Source organism: Vigna umbellata, chromosome 3 (genome assembly GCF_029865625.1).
Source record: "Vigna umbellata cultivar VRB3 chromosome 3, Vumbellata_1.0, whole genome shotgun sequence".
Classification (NCBI taxonomy): domain Eukaryota; kingdom Viridiplantae; phylum Streptophyta; class Magnoliopsida; order Fabales; family Fabaceae; genus Vigna; species Vigna umbellata.
In genome coordinates this window covers 44,697,207-44,721,873 of record NC_142167.1, presented here as the reverse complement: position 1 = coordinate 44,721,873, position 24,667 = coordinate 44,697,207, and the positions used below count along the sequence as shown (strand labels likewise).

Here is a 24,667-nt window from a genome sequence, read left to right as displayed (position 1 = left end):
TGGAAAACAAAACTGAAGAGATTCACATAGAGCTGAGCCTATAATAACTTCTTTGATACCACCAGATATCAGCACTATTCTACATAATCACAATGACCCTAAATTTTTTATATCAGTACAAAAAAGAACCTTCTTCTTTCTTTTATCTACAATGACATAAATCAGGCACAAGTTCTACAATATTATTGCTTCTGGTTACTTGGACAAGTGCACTTTGCCCTAGTGTCAGCCAGCATCTGCAACATGAGTTAGTTATTTGATTAGTTAGAAAATGAAGATTATGGTGAAGGGATTGCTTTTCTATAAGGATTTAAGTGAAGATTATAATTCTGCAGTACCTTAACTTGTTTCTGCAGGTCTTTGATGTACTCAACAGCCAAATCCAACATATCCGCTGTGCTTGTTTGCTGCCAAGAGGGAAGCATGAAGTCATCAAAGTGCACATGGAAAAGCTTCAGTCAACAATGTGATTTTCTAGTGAGAGAGTTAGTTTACCTTGTCTGATTTTGGGAAAAGGTCTTGCAATTTCTTGATTCTTGCACTGATTCTTGTTCTTCTTTCCTGAAATATGCACATCAAGATAACACAAGAAGAAGATCAGCACTAGGCAAATGAAGAGGATCAGTAGAACCGTATGAGATTTTTACCCTTTCAGCAATGCTTCTTGGGTGAGTGGCAAAACCTCTCTTGGCACGAATTTTGCATGGAACAGTTCCTTGAGTTTGATATAACTTCTCCATGGTAGTCATTCTGGTAGAAGAGCTAGGAAGACTCAAATGATGGGTCAGACCAAGTTTCTGATATCCAAAATCTGCATTCTGGGAACATAAGTTTTCACATATCAACAACTTTTGCTAACTGAGTTTGGCTACATGAATCATCACACAATGTCTCATTCATTCAATACCTGAATATCCATTGCATTTGAAGTGGAAAATGATATTTCACAGTTATTAGTAGCTGTTCTGGAGGCACTGATTGCAGAACCATCCCAGAAGTCAGAGGTGAAACTAGGCATGTAACACTTAGTGTTGCCACTGTCATTCCTCAGGTTTCTGCTTTCAACACAATTTGGTTCCACAACTTCATTTCCATTTTCAGCAATCTGTGGCATTCTGGTGGAGCAAGAAGATGATGATATCCTTGATGAGAAGTTCAAAGTACCATGCAACCCACTACCGGATGCAATAGCTTGCCCATTTGGTACATCACAGTCCCTAAAACTTCCCACCTCTCTCATTGCTGCAAGATTTGCATCCAAAACAAAACGTTTACACTCTTTACATCACTAAATATCACTTCAACTGTCAGCAAAAATCTCGATTAAATATAAAACAAGTTTATAATATATAACTGGACACAAACCTTACCGAATTTAAGGTATATAACGAAGTTTTGAGAGAGAAAATGATAAAGGAAAGAGAGGGAGTTTAACACTGGAGAGAGAAACTGTTTATTAAAGTCTGTTTCTCAATTCATGAGATTGGAATCTGCCACTGATACCCAAAAGGAAAAAGAAAATACATACAATTGCAGGATTCCCCTTGTGACCCAGATTTTTTAGTACGTTTTACAGCTAACTCTTGTGCTTTTATTTCTCGGATTCTTTCATGATATTTCTTCCCTTCACATCTTCTTTTCCCCAAACGTACTATATGATTAGTTTTCTTCTTATTCAAAGATTTTAATTTCTCAATGAGAACAGTGAAAACAAAAGTCAACTCTCTATGCAGGAAAATGGATATTCTGTTTTATATTCTGCACAAGCAACCCCCCAATTGCTATACTATATTTAGTAACACTGCTGGAAAAAAAGGGATCTGACTTGACTTGAAGCCAATTAATTAATCAGCAAACTTTGCAGAATAGTAATTTAAAATTTATGTGAATCTTAGATCAGATATGATCCAATAACCTCTTCTATTCACATGACCAAATTAATTCCATGGAAAATCCTTTTGAATTTAACCCATATGAGAGAACACATTATCATTCATAGGATGAAGAAAATTTACACAGAATGAAATGACTGTAATAGAATACTCTAACAACATGAAACCAATTATAGATTTTCATGTATGGTAAGGTTGTTTAGTTTCACAGTAATTATTTTGAAAAGCATATTTTGGTTACTTCTTAAGAAATTGTAAGAATCTTTATATGAAAGTTTAACTGAAATGAAATTCCATGACAGTGAAAGAAAAGGTCTTACTGTTATCAACTGAGTAGTTGGAGAAAAACCCTGCAGGGGAACTCTTTTGCCTAATGAGATTGGAGCAATTGGTGGAAGCAACCATTTTGGTTTGTGTGGAATTCTGAGAAGCCATGGAATTCACTGCACTGAATGAGCCATCAAAACCATTCCCTGCAGGCCTTAAAGAACCATTTGGCATAGAAAAGCCTTGAACTTGCTGAGTTTGGTACATCATCTGAGGTGAAGATCCGAAAGAGTAACCACTGTCCCCTGCTTCTTCCTTCACTGGCTTCCCTCCAAACTCTTGCAAAGGCTCAGAATCATCAGAAGAAATCAACTTGGCCAACATGGTCTCCATTTCAGAACTTGTGGAGGGATGATAGCTCTGCTGCTGCTGCTGATGGTTATTACTGTCACTTCTGAAAGTTTCATCATTGACACATCCAATGTTGTTGTTGTTGATATTGTTGTTGACGTTGTTGTTGTTATTATTCACAAGATTTGTGAGCAATGAGCTTGGGGCAGAACGGTACCTCATTAGCCCAGAATTTTGCTGGTGACAATGTTGACCGATGTTTGAATCCATGTCTGTGTTCATCCTTGTCACTTCTTGGGAATACTTCACAGCATGGCTATACACAATGCTCATCTTATCTCCACAGTTACCTGAAAACAACACCAAAAATTATCATGGTATGTTTTCGGAACCAATAACCATATCTTAACACTGAGCAATGGCTTTCCCAGAAAACGAAAAGCACCCCAAAGAAAAAGAAAAGAAAAAGAAACCATCTTTATGTTTCCTTTTGTTTAACCATGTTTCTGTCATGGAAAATTTGTTCATGGTTGTTGTGTAATTACCTTGGTCACCGATACTGCCTGGAAAATTCAAGACCAAAATTCCAAAGGGAAATGAAAATTCTGTCCACAGCAAAGTTTAAAGCAGCAGAATCTGACAAAAGTCAGAAAAAAAAATGTGTCATTCATACAGAATGAGAAACATTGTTTCCTGTTACAATCTTTCTTGAATTCTGTTCTTACCATAACAGGAGTAGCAGCTTTTGGATCATAAATCTTTAAAAAAATGAAAAAAACAGCTCAAAAGGAAAATAAATCAACAGAAGGGGCATACATGCAGCTCAAAAAATTTTGGCTTGTTAAGAGTGCAATGAAGCTAAGGTTGTTGAGCTTGAAGAGTTTGTATCAGAGCTGAAAATTGTTTACACAGAATTAACGAGAAGAGAAGAGTTGAGGAGATGATGAAAGCTAAGGTTATAATGTGATACCTTTGAGATATATTTATGTAGTTTTGTGTTGCGAGATTAATGCCCTTATGTTTGTTCGTTATAACGATGATACCACGATGACATAAAGTGGTCCATGATAATGTTTTGTCTTTTTCTCATCTCTTTTTTCTTCAAAATCTTCCCTTTGACGAAACATATATTACCCCGTGAATTGGCCAAACTTAAGAATGTGTGTTTCTGAATCTGACTTTCTTTATGCATGCTTACTCCATACAGAAAGTAAGTGCATTCATTAACTTTTTTTTCTAGTAATACAATAAATAAATGTTTTTTTTAAATGTTCTTCTGTTTTTATACCGAGTCCAACCAAACAAAGAATTAACGTTATTTTCTTCTCAAAATCTTAAAACATTATATTATTTGATTTTTATTTTTATATAATACTTTACTTTTCCATTTTTATTAAACGTAAACGTAAAACTTGAATTTACGTCTAAATTTTTAATAAAATTTAGGTTTAATCCTTTTCGACATCCTATTTATGTACGAATGTCTCAATTGCGTCCTCGTTTTTTAAAGTGTATCAAAATGGTCCCTAATTTTGAAAATTGATATCAATTGAGTCCTTTCCGTTAAGTTGGCTGGACGGCGTTAAAAAAATTGATGAGTGATGCTGAGATGACGAACGAACGCTCGTCCACCAGCGAACGAACGCTCGTCCACCAGCGAACGAACGCTCGTCGACCTCTTACTGCTGGACGACCGTTCGTTCCACACTGGACGACCGTTCGTTCGGTGGTCGACAAGCGTTCGTTCGCTGGTGGACGAGCGTTCGTTCGTCATCTCAGCATCCACTCATCAATTTTTTTAACGTCGTCCAGCCAACTTAACGGAAAGGACTCAATTGATATCAATTTTCAAAATTAGGGACCATTTTGATACACTTTAAAAAACGAGGACCCAATTGAGACATTCGTACATAAATAGGGATGTCGAAAAGGATTAAACCTAAAATTTAACATAAAAGTGATATACTTGGTTTAAGGATGAATAATTTAAGGAGACATTTAGTGTTCTTTGATTAGGGGCAATCACCTTTACCATTATATTATGTTCTTCCATCATCTCCTAAATGGTTCTATTGTTTATTATAATGATCATCTTTTGCTTAATAAACATAATTAAGTTACAGAAGAAAGACACTTTATAGGAAGGTTTGTAGTGGTTAGATGCATAAGCGTGATTCAACATATTTAAGGAAATCTTCCTTTTCGTTATAAATTTATGGAAAACTAGAAAGGATAGAGTTACTTTATTCTTACAATATATTGTTCCAACACTTTATATCTCATTTTGTTTTTTCATCATATCATATTATCCATTGAGTTTTACTTTTCATTTTTGTATCTCACTTAACTCTATAAAATTCTTATAAAGGGTGTTACTCCCTCCACCCCCACACGTCTCTTCCTCCACCTCCCCAATTTTCTAAAATGCCAATTATATCCTTCTAAAATGACAATTATATCCTCAAAAGTTAAAATTTTTTATTTTTATTATTTTAATATTTTAATTTATTTAAAACTTCTGATTTACTTTCCTCTGCACCTCTTCCTCTCTTCCATTTTCGTTTACCTTTCTCTCTTCCGTTAAGCTTCTTCTCCACCTATAACAAATTCATATTTTAACAAATTCATATTTTAACAAATTCATATTTTAACAAAATTATTACGTTTAAAAACTAACCATATATAACATTTAAAATTATAAATTTAAATATAAATTACTGTAAATAAAATAAACAAATAAAATAAAAACGAAACGTAAAAGGAACACTGCCTCTAGACGGATGACATCCTTCAACGGATGTCAACATCCGTTGAAGGCAAAACGGATGTCGACATCCGTTTTGCCTTAAACGGATGTCGACATCCGTTTTGCCTTAAACGGATGTCGACATCCGTTTTGCCTTAAACGGATGTTGACATCCGTTGAAGGATGTCATCCGTCCATAGGCAGTGTTCCTTTTACGTTTCGTTTTTATTTTACTACGTTTTGCGGCTCATGCAAGGATTATAGGCTTGGATATTAAAAGGATTATTGGAAGTATGGGAAGGATTTAGGGTTTAGGATTATTGGAAGGATTATGACTACGTACCTGGAGAGGAACCACGACAAGGACACTACACCATAAACGCACTGCACCACGTACTGCACCGAGAACAAGAAGAAGATTGTTTGATAATTCTTTTCACGATCACCAAGCTTTGTAGAAAAATATTTTACTCATACAAGAAACTACGTAGGTTATCAGTGAAATATGTTATAAATGAATAAAATTAAAAAACAACAATTTTAAAAATAAAATTTTACTAAGGGGCAAAATAGTAAAGGAAAGGTGGAGGAAGGGGCAAAATAGTAAAGGGGAGGTGGAGGAAGAGGTGTGGGGGTGGAGGGAGCAACACCCTCTTATAAAAATATCATTGAAAATCACACATATAAACACATTGATAAATAAAAATAAAAATAAAAGTACCACATTAAAATTTAATGTGATTTGACACTTTCAAAATTTTATTAATTATTCAACATGTAATTTTTTTAATAAAAATTACAAATCATCCTACAATTGTTTTAACAAAAATTACAAAATTTTCTTATGTAATTTTTTAGACAAAATTGTAAATTCTTGAATGACATGCAATTATCCAAATCCCTCTCATTAATGCCAACATATGTTATGTAAATTTCAAATTATTTATCCTAAATATCCATTCACATATATCAATTTATATTTAGATTTAATTAACTATTAGAAAAAGTTAATTATGAGATTTTCTTTTTTGTATTTTATAACTCATTTTTGTTTTTTCATCATATCACATTATCTATTGAGTTTTACTTTTTTTTCTCATCTCTCACGTAATTCTATAAAATTCATACAAAAATATTATTAAAAATTATATAATAAGAAAATAATATCTTCTAACACAAACACATACATAAATAAAAGCATAACAGATTAAATGTGATTTGACATTTCAAAGACTTTCTGATCAACAGACAACAAATCTTCTCATACAGGTTTTTCTAGATAAAATTACAAATTTTCTAATAATAACAATTATTTAAATTTCTCATATACTTAATAGATTGTAGTAACAATTCTCAAATTAAATTTTCATTTTTATTATTGTAGTTTTCTATTATCACTTAAACACTAACAAATTATAAAATACTAAAGTACGCTTTAATTTCTTAAAAATGATTATTAATGTTATGTGGATTTCAATTCATCTATATTAAATATTCATCCATATATATAAATTTATATTTAAATTTACTTAACTCTTAGAAAAGCTAATTAGATTTTCTAATATTTTATCTTTGTCATGTGGAATTAAACTCTAACAATAGCATGAGGAGAACACTAATGGATAACATTATATGAATTTAATAAAGTTTAGGTATAAAGACAAAATAGAAAATATATTTAATGAATAAACATGATTATCCCTTAATTAATATGTTAGGTAATATGATATAATTGGTTGAATTCTTGTATGGAGGCAATACTATTCAACTTTGTAGACTGATGAAGGAAGAAAGAAGGACCTGTTCATTGAATGATGGTTAATAAGCAAAAAGTTAGTCTTTGAAATGTGCTTAATGAGAAACTTCCTTTTGTTAATTTTGAAGTGTTAAAATATTTAGTTTTCACACAGTTTAATTGAGGGTGGCTATGACATGGTTTATTTATTTATTTATTTATTTATTTATTTATTTATTTGCATGAAGATATTTTAAAAATTAAAATAAAGTGGCTCGTGATGTGTACGAAAGGTTCAAAATCAATCTCCTTAGTCAATTTTTAATTGGTTGAATAAGCAGAAGAAAACAAATAACTGAGTCCAGGTCAAGTGCTTCTTCAGCTTTCAGCCCACTGTTTAGCTATTCAAACACAAAACTAAGGAACTCTCACCAATTTCTTACGTCTAACAAAATATTATTTTATAAATTTTTTATGACTTTAAATATTCTTAAGTGAGTTTTTAATAAAATATTTTGGTTTATTCAACATTCAATTTTTTCTTATACTTTTTAATATATAACAATTTTCATTTTTTTCGGTAAGAATTGTTACATGGAATATAGCTAAAATCAAATCATAGTACATATTAATTTGTAAGTTTAGATTATACTTAAGCTTGTTCTTTAATCTCTGATGTGAGAATTATAAATTAGTATTTGTTTTAATTAAATTCATTATATATTAATTTGTAAGATTAGATTAGACTTAAGCTTGTTCTTTAATCTCTGATGTGAGAATTATAAATTAGTATTTGTTTTGATTAAATTTATTGGTGTTGATTTGTGTTTCATCGAATCGTTAAATGTATTAATATGTAATTTTATATTAACTAAAGATAAATTTAATTTATAATATTATTTTACTTAATTTTATTTTATTTAAAAATGCGATATTTTGTAATGAATGGTGAAAGAGATATTTATAAAGATATTTTTTTGGTATCATCTTAATTACTTTTTTATGTAAGACTAAGTATAGCTTTTTTTTTCAGAGTTATAACTTTTAATGGGATACACAATTTTCTTCTTCTGAATTTTAACTTTCTTAAAAAGTGATTGTTCAACGGTGGTTTGACTATTATTATCTCAAAAGATAATTCAATAAAGTAAAATAATTCATTGAAATTTATTTTATCTTTTAACACAATTAATAAGAATTTTCACCAAAATACGACCAGTAAAAATATCAAATTTCAAAATAAATTTATTAAACTTCATAGTTACATGTGACCTTGATGATTACCATTTGTAATTTGATAAATACTTGAAATATATTTAATATCTTTTATAAAATAAAAAATAAAAATCTCTTATACATGCTTTTATCATCTAATAAATCATATTAATCGATTGTGTGAATTTTAACATAGTTTAAACTTAGCCTCAACCAGTATATCCTATAGTATCTGTAACATCCCAAAATACAGTAATCACTATAATTCAGAATTAATTACAATTAACAGTAATCATAAACAGTCTTTGCATTAAAACAGAAATAAAAGCCTACTGGCTAATATTTACAGTAGCTGCTCCAAAATAAAACAGCAATTTACAGTACAACTTAAAATGTTCAGAATTCATCTAATTTACTAAAACCAGTACTGATTTACATGTCTGCATAATTATATACAGTATACCAAAATACAGTACAGCACTTTACAGTGTTCATAAACTAATCAAAATATAAAACAGTTCTGGATAAAACGCGTCTGCAGTACTGTACACAGAACTGTTAAAATACAGTACAGAAAATAACTAACAGCTACTATGGATCTAATCCTACTGCTCCGATTTAACTTCCACTTCTACCAAGTTGGCATCCTCCAAATTTTCTTCTTCCAGCATTGTTTCAAGGGATGCACCACCATCTGCTCACATCCACAACGGATGATCATTGCATTTGACAAGACGGAAGTACATGGACAATAGACAACACAATGGAAAACGCAAGGGTAAGCTTATAATATTTAATTTATACAATTAACACATACGTTCACATATCAATTCAAACGTGCAGCACATAAATTATCAATTCGCAATCATAAAATAAATATAAAAGACAGACTGTCCGGACTGTATGAACCATGTAGTTACAAGCGTCCTTGCACCCGAGTGATGTAGTAACTGGATAACATTAAACAGCTGCCACTCGAGGTTAGTCCCTCGCCCATATCTAAGCGATGAACGAAGAACCTCCTGCCATTCCCACGCATGACTACCCCCTTCTACGTGAAGATGAGTATCACGGAATATCAGGACGGACAGCGAGTCCTAACTTATCCAGGTTCATACTTTACCATTCAATATTTCACATTCAACACATCAGAGACGTTCCTCCTTGGAACGCTCTTTAATATCCACTTCCAATAATTTCTTCAAAATATATCATTCGTTCATAATAACCAGTTCTCTTTATTCCCTTTCTCATTCTGTGTTTCATTCCCTTAACATTTTACAACATTCATTCTTTGATCAAATAAAACGAAAGTATTACAGTACTTTTGACCACGCGTTTCTGAATAAAAGAAACGAACCGTGTACTCACTTAATACGTTTCAATACTTAATAATTTGAAAATACTGATCTTTTAAAGAGGTGGATGATACTTAGAAAGATTTTGAGTGTACAGAGTTCAGGTAGAATCCAAAGGATAAAACCAGTAAGAAAATGTTTAGATAAACAACCAATATAATTGAATTTCAGAAAAACAGCACTGCCAGTCAAAGAACGAACGTTCAGAATTTCAATTTGGACGAACATCAATTACGTTCGCTCAGAACTCAATAATAAGGACGAGCGTTCAGTTAGAAACCGAACCCTGCTGTGGACGAACGCTAGGTCAATGACCAAGCACGAATCAGCACTAACGCTGGTTATAACCCAAGCGCTTTATAGGACGAGCGTTTCGGTATAGGACCGAACGCCAACTTTGGACGAACGTTCAGTATAAGGACGAACGCTCTCTAGAACTAACGTTCGACATAAGGTCGAACAACAATAAGGACGAACGCTCGACATGAGGCCGAACGTCATTGAGGACGAACGCTCGACTTAAGACCGAACGTCACTTATTTATAAAGTTTTAAATATTGATCTATACTGAGCAGAACGAACGCTCATTCACTCAATTGGGGGACGCTCGTTCTCGAGCAGAATTCATTCCAAATGAATGAATTCCAATCTAAGTCATGTTAACCAAAAACCGAACGGTCTAAGACCGTACAGTGACGAACGACCTTTTAGCAACAGAGAATGATCAGAAAATTTAGATTTTTCACACTTAGCAGAATTTTTCCAGATTTCCATTTTCCAACTTTATACTTCCATTTCAGGTTTAATTCCCTTCAAACATCATCATCATGCAGATTTCAACATTTAAAATCATTCCAACCACACAATAGCCATTCTCCATTCATCCATAATCAACTCAACATGCATTTAAATCAAATTCAACATCAAATATAATTCATACAAGCCGTATCAGTTCATGACAGATTCATCCAAACCAGAATGCATATCAGATATCAGTGATCATTTCTAACAACTCAACTTCATATTTTTCACACATGCAAAACAAACCAGAAATCATATTCCATATCAGTAAACGTTTCTAAATACTCAAACATCATGCTTTCCATATATGCATCTCAGATCATAAATCAAACAGTATAAATTAAACATATAAACTTCCCTTACCCGGATTGAAATTCAAACTTGTCCTAGGTGTAGAAATGGCTTTGTCCAACACTTTTTTTTTTTCTTATGATCTTGACTCTTCCGAACTAGAATCTAACCAAATTTTACAGAACACTCAGTATACCAGTTTGCATGCAACTAAAAATCCTATTTTCCAGGAACCTAAAGGATGAACTACCGCGAAGAGACTTACCAGGTTGGATTTAATTTCTGTTCGGTCCAAAATGAAGATCAAGGCTGGACGAACTCTCCTATGGTGCTGAAATCGTGATTGGAGAAGAGATATAAGTTTTTACAGTAAAAAGGAAGTTCACTGTTTCAAGAGAGAAGTTGGAGAATATGAAAGGGTGAGTTTCAGAGGTTGAAGATGAGTTCGTGTAAGTGAAAGTGTTTTTTCGAAAAGTCTGATTTTGTTAAACTAACGTTAAAATTTGAGAACTACTCACATGTAGCCACATGCACACCAACTCTGATTTCAGAAACTTCCAACATGACAAGTGGCATGCTTGCATGCAGACTTTAGTGCGTTTTAATGAAATCAGAGAATGATGGGCGTGGTGTTTTGTGCACGTCAGAGGGAATGGGATCAGTCTAGGGAGTGGTTTTAAATGGCTGGGAATGAGGTGGCAAGCATTAAGGGTGAGATATCAGGATTAACTTAAGCTAATTATTAAGGGTCTCACATTCTCCCTAACTACAAAAATTTTCGTCCTCGAAAATTTAGAACTTACCCGTGAATAGGCGTGGATATAAATTCCTCATTGCACTCTCCACTTCCCACGTTGAATCTCCAGTCTTTTCGTCCCATACAATCTTTACCAAACGGATGTCTTTTCCTTTATGCAGCTTAGCACGTTCATCTTCAATGCGAACTGGTTGCAGTTCCAACGTTCTATCTGGACGCAGTTGAATGTTTTCCAGTTCCAATACATGAGAAGGATTAGATATGTATCTCCTAAGCTGAGACACATGGAAGACTGGATGCAGATTTGATAATTGAGGAGGCAACGCAAGTTCATAGGCTACTGGTCCAATCTTCCTTAAAATTTGATACGGCCCTATGAACTTAGGAGACAGCTTCTTTGGACGAACAACTCTTCCCACTCCAGTGATTGGATTCAGTCTTAGAAACACATGATCACCTGTAGCGAATTCCAGTGGTCTTCTCCTCCTATCAGCATAGGATTTCTGCCTGCTCAAAGACGTTTTCAACCTGTCTTGAATCAACTTAACCTTATCGGTTGTTTGCTGGATGAGCTCAGGTCCAGTTAGCACGTTCTCTCCCTCTTGAAACCAGCAAAGTGGTGTTCGGCATTTCCTCCCATAGAGAGCTTCAAACGGCGCCATCCCAATGCTAGCTTGAAAGCTGTTGTTATATGTGAATTCCACAAGAGGCAGCACCTCATCCCATGCGCCTAAGTGATCTAGGACGCACGTCCTCAGTAGGTCTTCTAGCGTCTGGATTGTACGTTCAGATTGGCCATCCGTTTGAGGATGATATGCTGAACTCATCTGCAGCTTGCTCCCCAACTCGGCTTGTAATGATTGCCAAAAACGAGATGTGAATCTCGTGTCTCGGTCAGAAACTATGCTTGAAGGCACTCCATGTAGACGAACAATCTCATTAATATACAACTTGGCCAAATTGGTCATGGACATCTTCAGATTCACTGCCAAGAAGTGTGCGCTCTTTGTCAACCTATCCACAATCACCCAAATTGAGTCATGGTTCCTAACTGTCCGTGGTAGATGGGTCACAAAATCCATGGAAATGCTGTCCCACTTCCATTCAGGAATTTCCAGTGGTTGAAGCAGACCTCCTGGACGTTGGTGTTCAGCCTTGGCACGTTGGCAAGTCAAGCAAGATGCTACAAATCGTGCAACATCACTCTTCATTCCAGGCCACCAGAACGAACGCCTAAGATCTTGGTACATCTTAGTCATACCGGGATGTATGCTAAGACGGCTATGATGTGCTTCCTCCAGTATAATCCGCTTCAGCTCTCCATCATTGGGAATGCACGTTCTACCAAGGTAACGTAACATACCATCCGTTCCAGCATTAAATTCTTTAGCCTTGTCTGTACCAAGTGCATCAAAGATTTTCACCAAGTCTTCATCTTCACGTTGCTTCGTCCATATACGATCAAACACATTGCTTGATATCCTAAGGTTGCAGCACTTGATGCTGTTCGGTTCTAACTCATACTGCAACCTTAGATCTCTGAAACTCTCCACTAAGTGCAGCTCCTTCACCATCATTAACGAGACATGCACTGCCTTCCTGCTTAATGCGTCTGCCACTACGTTTGCTTTACCAGGATGATAAAGCAACTCAAAATCATAATCTTTTAGGAATTCCAGCCAACGCCTCTGCCTCATGTTCAACTCCTTCTGGTCAAATAAATATTTGAGGCTCTTGTGATCACTGAAGACTTGGAAAGTGGATCCGTATAGATAATGCCTCCAAATCTTCAATGCAAACACAACTGCTGCCAGCTCCAAATCATGCGTTGGATAATTCTTCTCATGTATCTTCAATTGCCGAGAAGCATACGCCACTGCCTTCTTCTCTTGCATGAGAACGCACCCCAAACCTTGGTGAGATGCATCACAGTAAACTTCAAACGGTTTGGCAGTGTCCGGAATCACTAAAACTGGAGCGCTTGTCAACTTATTCTTCAGCTCTTGGAAGCGTTCTTCACACAAATCCGTCCAAGCAAAAGGGTGATCTTTCCTTGTAAGCTGCGTCAACGGTGCTACTATCTTGGAAAACCCTTCAATGAAACGCCTATAGTAGCCCGCAAGACCAACAAAACTCCTCACTTCCGTGATTGAACGAGGACTTTTCCATTCCAACACTGCACGCACCTTAGCTGGATCCACTGAAATACCTCCAGCCGAGACCACATGTCCCAAAAACTGCACCTCCTTCATCCAGAATTCACACTTGGACAGTTTGGCATACAATTCCTTCTCACGTAACACTCCAAGTACCAGTCTAAGATGTGTCTCATGCTCCTCTTCGGTCTTGGAATAGATGAGAATATCATCTATGAATACAACTACGAACTCGTCCAAATAGGGCCTGAAGATGCGATTCATGTACTCCATAAACACGGCTGGAGCGTTCGTCACTCCAAATGGCATCACCACATATTCATAATGTCCATACCGTGACCTGAACGCTGTCTTATGGATGTCTTCATCTTTAACTCTGATTTGATGATAACCGGATCTCAAATCAATCTTTGAGAACACTGCAGCTCCATGCAGTTGATCTAGCAAATCATCTATCCTTGGTAAAGGGTATTTATTCTTGATGGTCAGCTTGTTTAATTGCCTGTAATCTATGCACAACCGAGAGCTGCCATCCTTCTTCTTCACTAAGAGTACAGGCGCTCCCCATGGTGACACACTCGGTCTAATGAATTGTTTCTCCATAAGCTCCTCAATCTGCTTCTTGAGTTCAACCAATTCCGCAGGTGCCATCCGGTATGGCTGAACGGATATAGGGGCTGCCGTTGTCACCAAATCAATGGTGAATTCAACTTCTCTAACAGGAGGCAACCCTGGTATCTCATCTGGAAAAACGTCCATAAATTCCTCCACAACTGACGTTCTCTCTCGACTGCCAATAGCGGACGTTCGTTCATGTCTCAAATCTCCAAGCTCTTGGTCTTCATGCGTCATGATGAGAAAACAGCTTGCACCTTCCATTATATCTTCCTTCAACTGGCCAAGCGTTACTGTTAACTCTTCTTCTTCATCATTAGGAAACACCAATTCCTTGTTACCACAATCTATAAGAATGTGATTGGTGGTCAACCAATCCATCCCTAGAATCACCTCCAACCCTTGGAGAGGTAAGCAAATTAAATTCACCTTGTAACTACGTCCCTCAACCACAATAGGACATCTAATGCATACAGTAGACGTCCTAATCTCTCCAGCTGCCGGGGTAGAAACCACCAGGTCGAACTGCATATTCCTCTCCACTAATCCCAATTTCTCAACACACGCCTTCGAGATGAAGGAGTGAGTCGCCCCCGAATCAAACAACACATGACAGGATACTCCACACAGCAAGCATTCACTGGTTATAAGGTTACCTGAGTTAGCTGCTTCCGCCCCAGTTATTGCATACACACGACCCGCTGCTTGTGCTCTACCACCTCTCGGTTGATTCCTTCCAGCAACAGGTGGTCTCGTCACTGCCCGTCCACTCATATTACACTCGTTATTTGAGTGTCCGTTCCTTCCACAAAGACTGCAGTACTTTCCTCCAGCTAGTTGAGGGCATGCATTTCTATAGTGTGGTCCTCCACACCGGTAACAAATAACGTTCCCTTGTACAGGCTGTCCAACAGGAACGATCGCTTGTGATCCGCTTGTATTAGCTGGTTGGTTTGGACGAGCGTAAGGTAATCTTCTTTGAACAGAACCTCCTCTGGACACTATTGGTCCCCTACTCACTTGTTGCTGTTTCTTATGTCGTTCAGCCTCTGCCATGTTCTTCTCCAACACCTTAGCCCTCTCAACCATGGCAGGAAATGTCCTTATGCACAAGCTTGAAATCATGACTTTCAAGTCACTCCTTAGGCCGTTCTCAAACTTCCTACACTGCCACTCCTCGTTGGTGGCCATCGTATAAAACCGAACAAGGTGCTTGAACTTGTTGGTATATTCTGAAACTGTCATCCCACCTTGAACCAGTTGTAAAAACTCCACTTCCTTCGCAAACCGTACGCTGTCAGGGAAATACTCCTCGTAAAACTTACTACGAAATACTTCCCAAGTGACAGGACGTTGAGCTTCTACCAGAATAGCTCTTGTGCTCGCCCACCAATGGCTTGCTTCCCCAGTCAACAAATATTCTGTGTAAGACAACCTGTTCTCGTCCGGACACCTCTTTGCGTTGAAGATTCTCTCCATGTCCCCTAACCATTGGTCTGCCTCATCAGGGAGGCCCTTTCCATTGAATTTAGATGGATGGTGTTGGAGAAAACTCTCCAAACTCCATTCGGCATTTGGTTGGGCAGCGTTTGAAGAAGATGCTCCAGGCGCACCTCTAGTTGCAGCCAGTATCTCCATCAATTGTCTTTGCGTGTTTTCAGAATTAACACGCGAAGCCTCCAAACCTTGCATAGCAGCTTGGTTTTGCTGCATCAAGGTAGCATTCTGCTCCAGTAACGTGGTATTCTGTTGATGCAGTCTTTCCACCACGGTTTCCAACAATCTAGTGTTGCTGGACGTCTCGGACTCATTCGGTTGAGGAGGAGGAGGCAATCTAGGTGCCATTTGTTCTCTGGATACAGAGAAAACAAACTAACGTTAGTTATGTTCAAGAGTTAAAATAAAGTAACTCATTAAACATACAATAAGCACACAGCAAAACACAGTGCACTCATAACCCTACAGTGTCCTTTAACAAGAACAAAACTGCTCTGATACCAATAAATGTAACATCCCAAAATACAGTAATCACTATAATTCAGAATTAATTACAATTAACAGTAATCATAAACAGTCTTTGCATTAAAACAGAAATAAAAGCCTACTGGCTAATATTTACAGTAGCTGCTCCAAAATAAAACAGCAATTTACAGTACAACTTAAAATGTTCAGAATTCATCTAATTTACTAAAACCAGTACTGATTTACATGTCTGCATAATTATATACAGTATACCAAAATACAGTACAGCACTTTACAGTGTTCATAAACTAATCAAAATATAAAACAGTTCTGGATAAAACGCGTCTGCAGTACTGTACACAGAACTGTTAAAATACAGTACAGAAAATAACTAACAGCTACTATGGATCTAATCCCTACTGCTCCGATTTAACTTCCACTTCTACCAAGTTGGCATCCTCCAAATTTTCTTCTTCCAGCATTGTTTCAAGGGATGCACCACCATCTGCTCACATCCACAACGGATGATCATTGCATTTGACAAGACGGAAGTACATGGACAATAGACAACACAATGGAAAACGCAAGGGTAAGCTTATAATATTTAATTTATACAATTAACACATACGTTCACATATCAATTCAAACGTGCAGCACATAAATTATCAATTCGCAATCATAAAATAAATATAAAAGACAGACTGTCCGGACTGTATGAACCATGTAGTTACAAGCGTCCTTGCACCCGAGTGATGTAGTAACTGGATAACATTAAACAGCTGCCACTCGAGGTTAGTCCCTCGCCCATATCTAAGCGATGAACGAAGAACCTCCTGCCATTCCCACGCATGACTACCCCCTTCTACGTGAAGATGAGTATCACGGAATATCAGGACGGACAGCGAGTCCTAACTTATCCAGGTTCATACTTTACCATTCAATATTTCACATTCAACACATCAGAGACGTTCCTCCTTGGAACGCTCTTTAATATCCACTTCCAATAATTTCTTCAAAATATATCATTCGTTCATAATAACCAGTTCTCTTTATTCCCTTTCTCATTCTGTGTTTCATTCCCTTAACATTTTACAACATTCATTCTTTGATCAAATAAAACGAAAGTATTACAGTACTTTTGACCACGCGTTTCTGAATAAAAGAAACGAACCGTGTACTCACTTAATACGTTTCAATACTTAATAATTTGAAAATACTGATCTTTTAAAGAGGTGGATGATACTTAGAAAGATTTTGAGTGTACAGAGTTCAGGTAGAATCCAAAGGATAAAACCAGTAAGAAAATGTTTAGATAAACAACCAATATAATTGAATTTCAGAAAAACAGCACTGCCAGTCAAAGAACGAACGTTCAGAATTTCAATTTGGACGAACATCAATTACGTTCGCTCAGAACTCAATAATAAGGACGAGCGTTCAGTTAGAAACCGAACCCTGCTGTGGACGAACGCTAGGTCAATGACCAAGCACGAATCAGCACTAACGCTGGTTATAACCCAAGCGCTTTATAGGACGAGCGTTTCGGTATAGGACCGAACGCCAACTTTGGACGAACGTTCAGTATAAGGACGAACGCTCTCTAGAACTAACGTTCGACATAAGGTCGAACAACAATAAGGACGAACGCTCGACATGAGGCCGAACGTCATTGAGGACGAACGCTCGACTTAAGACCGAACGTCACTTATTTATAAAGTTTTAAATATTGATCTATACTGAGCAGAACGAACGCTCATTCACTCAATTGGGGGACGCTCGTTCTCGAGCAGAATTCATTCCAAATGAATGAATTCCAATCTAAGTCATGTTAACCAAAAACCGAACGGTCTAAGACCGTACAGTGACGAACGACCTTTTAGCAACAGAGAATGATCAGAAAATTTAGATTTTTCACACTTAGCAGAATTTTTCCAGATTTCCATTTTCCAACTTTATACTTCCATTTCAGGTTTAATTCCCTTCAAACATCATCATCATGCAGATTTCAACATTTAAAATCATTCCAACCACACAATAGCCATTCTCCATTCATCCATAATCAACTCAACATGCATTTAAATCAAATTCAACATCAAATATAATTCATACAAGCCGTATCAGTTCATGACAGATTCATCCAAACCAGAATGCATATCAGATATCAGTGATCATTTCTAACAACTCAACTTCATATTTTTCACACATGCAAAACAAACCAGAAATCATATTCCATATCAGTAAACGTTTCTAAATACTCAAACATCATGCTTTCCATATATGCATCTCAGATCATAAATCAAACAGTATAAATTAAACATATAAACTTCCCTTACCCGGATTGAAATTCAAACTTGTCCTAGGTGTAGAAATGGCTTTGTCCAACACTTTTTTTTCTTATGATCTTGACTCTTCCGAACTAGAATCTAACCAAATTTTACAGAACACTCAGTATACCAGTTTGCATGCAACTAAAAATCCTATTTTCCAGGAACCTAAAGGATGAACTACCGCGAAGAGACTTACCAGGTTGGATTTAATTTCTGTTCGGTCCAAAATGAAGATCAAGGCTGGACGAACTCTCCTATGGTGCTGAAATCGTGATTGGAGAAGAGATATAAGTTTTTACAGTAAAAAGGAAGTTCACTGTTTCAAGAGAGAAGTTGGAGAATATGAAAGGGTGAGTTTCAGAGGTTGAAGATGAGTTCGTGTAAGTGAAAGTGTTTTTTCGAAAAGTCTGATTTTGTTAAACTAACGTTAAAATTTGAGAACTACTCACATGTAGCCACATGCACACCAACTCTGATTTCAGAAACTTCCAACATGACAAGTGGCATGCTTGCATGCAGACTTTAGTGCGTTTTAATGAAATCAGAGAATGATGGGCGTGGTGTTTTGTGCACGTCAGAGGGAATGGGATCAGTCTAGGGAGTGGTTTTAAATGGCTGGGAATGAGGTGGCAAGCATTAAGGGTGAGATATCAGGATTAACTTAAGCTAATTATTAAGGGTCTCACAGTATCATATCACATCTTACATAATATTATAAATATATATATTTATTTTGTTTTGTAAAATTTATTTTGTGGTAGGACCATAATTAAAAGTGATGGAGTTTGCATTAAAAGAAACTATGTTTTCACTGGTGTGAATAATAATAAGCTGCAACTTTCTTCCTTTTTAATTGAATTAAAATGCATTCAAATGAAAAGTCAAAGGAGTTCTAAAGCCTCCAGCTAGCATCAATCCACAACCACAAAATTATCCTTTTGATCTTCTGATAAAAAGTCAAAAATTCCACAGCTACTAATTACGAACAAGGACTATTAATTAATTAATTAATTAATTAATTAATTAATTAATTAATTAATTATAGAGTTAATAGGAATAGTAATGTAAACAGTGGTCAAACCTTGACTCACCAATTTTTTACTTTTGTGTTTGTAATTAGTATATACTTTTTTAGTGCACACAAATCTCGTGCTGGTTTGGCTAGTTGGTGTGTGAAAGATTTGATATTTAGGGAAATTGAATGCGAAAAAGCCCCCTTTGATAAAAAGACAAATAAGGTTGTTGAATTGGTAAGACCTAGACTATGATTTCTTTGTAATTGGAGAAATCTACAACATCAACAACAACATCGTTGCCATCGCCGCAAGCAATGTAAGAAGGAAAATGGCTTCTCAAAACCAGGATCGTATGACTCATCATGTACGACAAAATATTTGGATCAAATTGTGTATTTCTATACGTATTGTATAAAATGGATAATAGAGGTAATTATACCCATTTTCATTCTTCATTAAAACAATTCATTTTTATATCCAATGTTTAATGAGTAAGAGTGTTTTATTTCATCTCTACTTTTTTTTTTCTTTGTCTAATATGCACATACGTAGCCCAAGTTTTATAACACATTTCTTTATAAAACAAAAGAAATAAAATATTATAAAGATTTTAATGTAGAATAACAACGTACCCTTTATTAATTTCAAATAATAGATGGAAGGAATTCGAAGTGTATATATTTTAAAATAATAATAAATAAATTAAAGATGTTTTTAATGATTTAAGATAAGAATAATGGAGATGCACAATAGCATTTATAAAAATATTTCAATATGTCTTATTATGTATTGGATATATATATATATATATATATATATATATATATATATATATATATATATATATATATATATATTATTTAAATTATGTAGTTATACACAACATAATTATAGGAGTTTTAATAGTCGAATTATAAGAATTTGGTTATTTTAATTATTGAAGATTAACTGCTAATTAATTAGAAGAAGCAAATTGTAATGGAGTGGTAGGATTCAGAGATCAGACATACAAGTCTGAAGTAGGAAAGGTAGATAGGTTGATTGTGGGGGTTGATGTGTTGGATGAAGGAAATGATAATCTTAAAGGTTGTAGGTTAGACAAAGGTTCCGAGTCAAGGTTGCGTCATGGATGAACGAGGGAGGATGTATGTCATAAAGTGAAATTGTGATAAGTAGAGATAAAGGAGGAAGATATATGGACAAAAGGAAATTGTTTCATAGAAAATGACATTTGTGATTAAGGGTATAGCCTAAGAAAACACACAAATTCGATCATGATTATAGTTTGTTATGTTGGATACAAACAAAGTCTCACATCAGATAAAATAAGAGATGGACATGAGTTTATATACATATAAGATATCTCCATTGATAATAGACCTTCTGGATTGGTACCAAAAGCAAATCCGTGAGGGCTTGATCCAAAGCGGACAATATCTTACCAGTATGAAATTCTTGGCAGTAACGTGTCCAACTTTTTCTCTCTCTTCCTTATTAATGGTTTTCAATTTCATTTTTTTTGTTGGTAGAAAATTTGGCTAATTAATTATTGATTAGAGATAAGCAATTAGCTACAATAATAGTGGAAAAATTGAAGAACATGAAAGTTAATATAATAAAAAAAAATTAGTGGATTTGATTGTTAGAAAAAAGAAAAAAATGAAATTGGAAACTATTAAAATGGAAGAGAGAGAAAAAGTTGGACACAACAGAGGAGAGAGGAGAAAATATACTTTTTCATTCGCCACGTCAACATGGAGTTAACGTCGTTGTTGCCAACTTAACGGATACGACTTCATTTATACAATTTTTACAACTTTGGGATCCAATCTATGCACTTTTAAAATCGGGTACTAAACTGAAAAAACCACTTAACATAGGGACCAAGTAAACAATTAAGCCTAATCCAAAAATAGAACATAATAGTCATGACTAAAGGAACTTACACAGGTGAAGTCTAAAGACCACTGTGTAAAATATCAAAAAGGTATCAAAATAACATTATTAGATGACACAAAAGGAAATTTAACATGTTTGCCAAGCACACGTGAATCACACAATTTATGAATTGAAATGTTCAGAGGTAATGAACTTCTTCGTATGAAGAGACTGTAAAACAAAAGAACTAGGATGGTTAAGACGATTGTGCCAAACACCGAAAGCTATACCAGCAAAATGAGTGGAATTGGTGATTGGATAGAGGTCGCCTATACTATCACATCTCAGAAGAGGGATCCCCATCTTAAAATCAACAACAAAGAAGCCAAAAAGGTTAAAGGAAACACAAATGTTATTATCAGTAATGAGTTGTTACACAAAAATAAATTTTTTTATAATATACAGTATGTGAAAAGCGTGGTTAAGGTTGAGAGGTTTATGGTGATTTGATGTACGAAGAATTGTGAGACCATAACCTTGAATTTGAATACCTCGACCACTACCAACAATTAGTGTCTGATTTAAATGACTCAAATTTGAATAAGACGTGAGATTACCTTGTGTCATTGAGTGAGACGAGGCTCTAGTGTCTATGTACCACGTGGTGTCAAGAGGTGTTAAGGACATGGTGTACATAGCAGTAGCAATGTCAGAAGGTACTAGGGAAGTTATGGCGGTGTGGGCCTGAAGATGTTAACCTATAATGTCAGCTTGCTTCGAAGGTCCTTTGGGGCGAGTCCACTATGATGTGGGATAAGGACAATGAAGCACACCTTAAGGAGGTGGAGTCCAACCTCATGGATTCCAAGGAACAATCTAAGGTGGCTATCGTGTTAGAGAAAGAGCTACAACAAGAGAAACAGATGAACCAAATAAACCATTTGAGTATGATCCATTATGCTGATTAGTCCACAAAAGTGACCCTGAGTTTGACTACATGTTATTGTATGTAGGCAACATGATGATAACATCTCAAGATGATGTTGAGATAAAAGAAAGTCAAAGTGAATTTGATTTAAGGATACTAACACAATTGAAAATATTTTGGGATATAGATCAAGAAGGATTAGATTGGGAAGAAATTATATTTGTGTTAAAGGTAGTAAATCCAAAAGGTGTTGAGACATTTTGGGATAGAAGGTGCTAAAGTCATGAACATACTTCTAATATCATCTATCAGTCTTTATGAGCTTAATTATACTCAAATTAATAAGAGAAGAATTACATGTCTCTTGCTACTTATATTAGTGTAAATGGGATGTCTAATGTATGAGATAATGTACACTAGACTAAACCATACTCAAGCAATCAGTCTAATGACTAGATACGAGAGCAACCTTGGTACAGAGTATTGAAAGATAATATGAAGTGGATCATTAAGTACCTTAATAAAATTAAGGACATTAGAATTATCTTCAAAGATTATTCATATAGTACTTTAGGTTATTCTATTCTGACCGTGAGTTATGTTTGGACTTGTTGAACATACATTGTTAATATTAATTAGGTGAAAGAATTTGCACTACTACAAAATGAAGTTTTGTAAATTTTGTTATATTGAATCTTTTTCTGATTGATAGACAATTTAATAGTTGACATATAAATAGTTGACATATAAATAGTTTGATCTAAACTTTTTAATGATCATTAATTACTATTTACATTTTAGTTACTTAGTTTGAATTTTATTGGTATGTACAACTAACTTGTAACTATTTTTGTGCTTCCTTTATAAAGTGTATTATATCCATCTTTTAAGTGATGTAAACTAAAACATTACGCAATGGATGACCTTCTATTCAGTTTTAACGTTGTATTTGTTCTTTATCTTCATTTAGTATAATTTGTAATTCACTTTGAATAATTGTTCTTTTTTTCTTTACTAAATTCAAGACTACAATTATGGCATTAAATAAACCTAAGATTTTATATTTATTGAATAGAAACTTAGAGTTATCAAATAAGGAAACTCAATATTTATAGTTATCAATTAAAGCAGCTTAATATAAATAGATAAAGTTGAAAAGTCATTTAATATACATGGTTTTATCTAAATTTTTAAAGCTAGTTATGTTCAAGTTGACTTGTTATAGGATCCAAATGACCTTTTTTTTTCTTCTATCTATGCTATATAAACTTAATGAATAAGGATTTAAAACTAAACAGACTCGATAGTTTTTGAACTGACAATTTTATCAAATTATTTCAAACTAAATTAAGCTTATTCCCTTTAAACCACAATTAAATCAATTCATTCCGTAATAATATTGGACCAAACTAAACATAAACTATTATAGAATTTACAAATTTTACATAACGAAATTTTACATAAAAATTTACAAGTATTTCATACAAAAAAAATTGCACTATAAAATTCCTAAATATTTCCTGAAAGATACATTTTATATTAAAAACCAAATGAATTTCATGTTAAAATATTTAAAAATATATATATATATATGCAAGAAATTTTGCTAAAATATTTTCGTAAAAATATTTGTAAGTATTAAGCATTCTTCTAGTAGTATATTTTTCTGCGGAAAAATATCCATAAGAAAACTGCATATAAATATACTGTAGATTTCTTGTCAATTTTAAGATATTATAACGTTTATTTGCTTATTTCTTTTTCCAAGAAAATATTCATGAATGCAACTTATTCGCATTTTTTAATCCACAAAATAAAATAAAATAAATAAATAAGTAATAAGTAAAACTACAGTAAATTTGGCAAGCAAAACATTTTTTTCAAAAAGCAAAAAGAATAATAATTTATTGAAAATTAATATTCATAGCTAAATCTATAGGTATTTCCCGGGTAAAAAAATTCTAAAATAAATTGGCAAGAAATATGCAATTTTTTTTAGTAGTGTCTTTATCTGAGAGTTTTTCAACTATCAAAGTTCAACCCTTTTTATCTTACATACTCAAATGACCCTACTTTTTGAATTATTTTTATTATAATTTTTTAAAAAAGTAAACTTTACCAATTCTTGAATCTTGAATATTACTGACCATAATGAGTGTAGTCATATTCTTTGTTTCACATTAAACTGTCTTCTTTACACTCATAATAGATTCCTCCCAAATTGTCGGAATACTGATTCAGTGTAACAGTATCTTCAAAATTCTTCATTGAGTTGGCTTTTACCAAATAATAATAAAACATTATTTTTTAGTCAAAGACAATAGTTTTGTTCACATCTTAACCAACATCAATACTATAATTTCTACCAAAGA

General features: G+C 34.6%; 1 protein-coding gene across 1 annotated transcript; it reads right to left on the bottom strand.

Annotated features, from left to right (window-relative positions):
* On the bottom strand, positions 1-3,469 carry LOC124844318 (transcription factor bHLH130-like). Its single transcript, XM_047321231.2, has 8 exons — positions 3,236-3,469; positions 3,056-3,146; positions 2,213-2,860; positions 908-1,242; positions 648-818; positions 496-561; positions 339-407; positions 1-236 (listed from the first exon to the last, which is right to left on the bottom strand). Exons 3-8 carry the CDS (start codon positions 2,841-2,843, stop codon positions 183-185), a joined length of 1,326 nt encoding a protein of 441 aa, XP_047177187.2. The 5' UTR covers positions 2,844-2,860; positions 3,056-3,146; positions 3,236-3,469; the 3' UTR covers positions 1-182.
* Positions 3,470-24,667: the final 21,198 nt, after the last annotated feature.

Excerpts from the sequence above, each read along its gene's own strand:
- LOC124844318 (XM_047321231.2), bottom strand. The coding sequence starts at position 2,843 with ATGAGCATTGTGTATAGCCATGCTGTGAAGTATTCCCAAGAAGTGACA. Across the intron at positions 408-495 it reads TTTTCCCAAAATCAGACAAG|CAAACAAGCACAGCGGATAT; the intron begins GTAAACTAACTC and ends CCCTCTTGGCAG. Across the intron at positions 237-338 it reads ACCTGCAGAAACAAGTTAAG|ATGCTGGCTGACACTAGGGC; the intron begins GTACTGCAGAAT and ends CTCATGTTGCAG.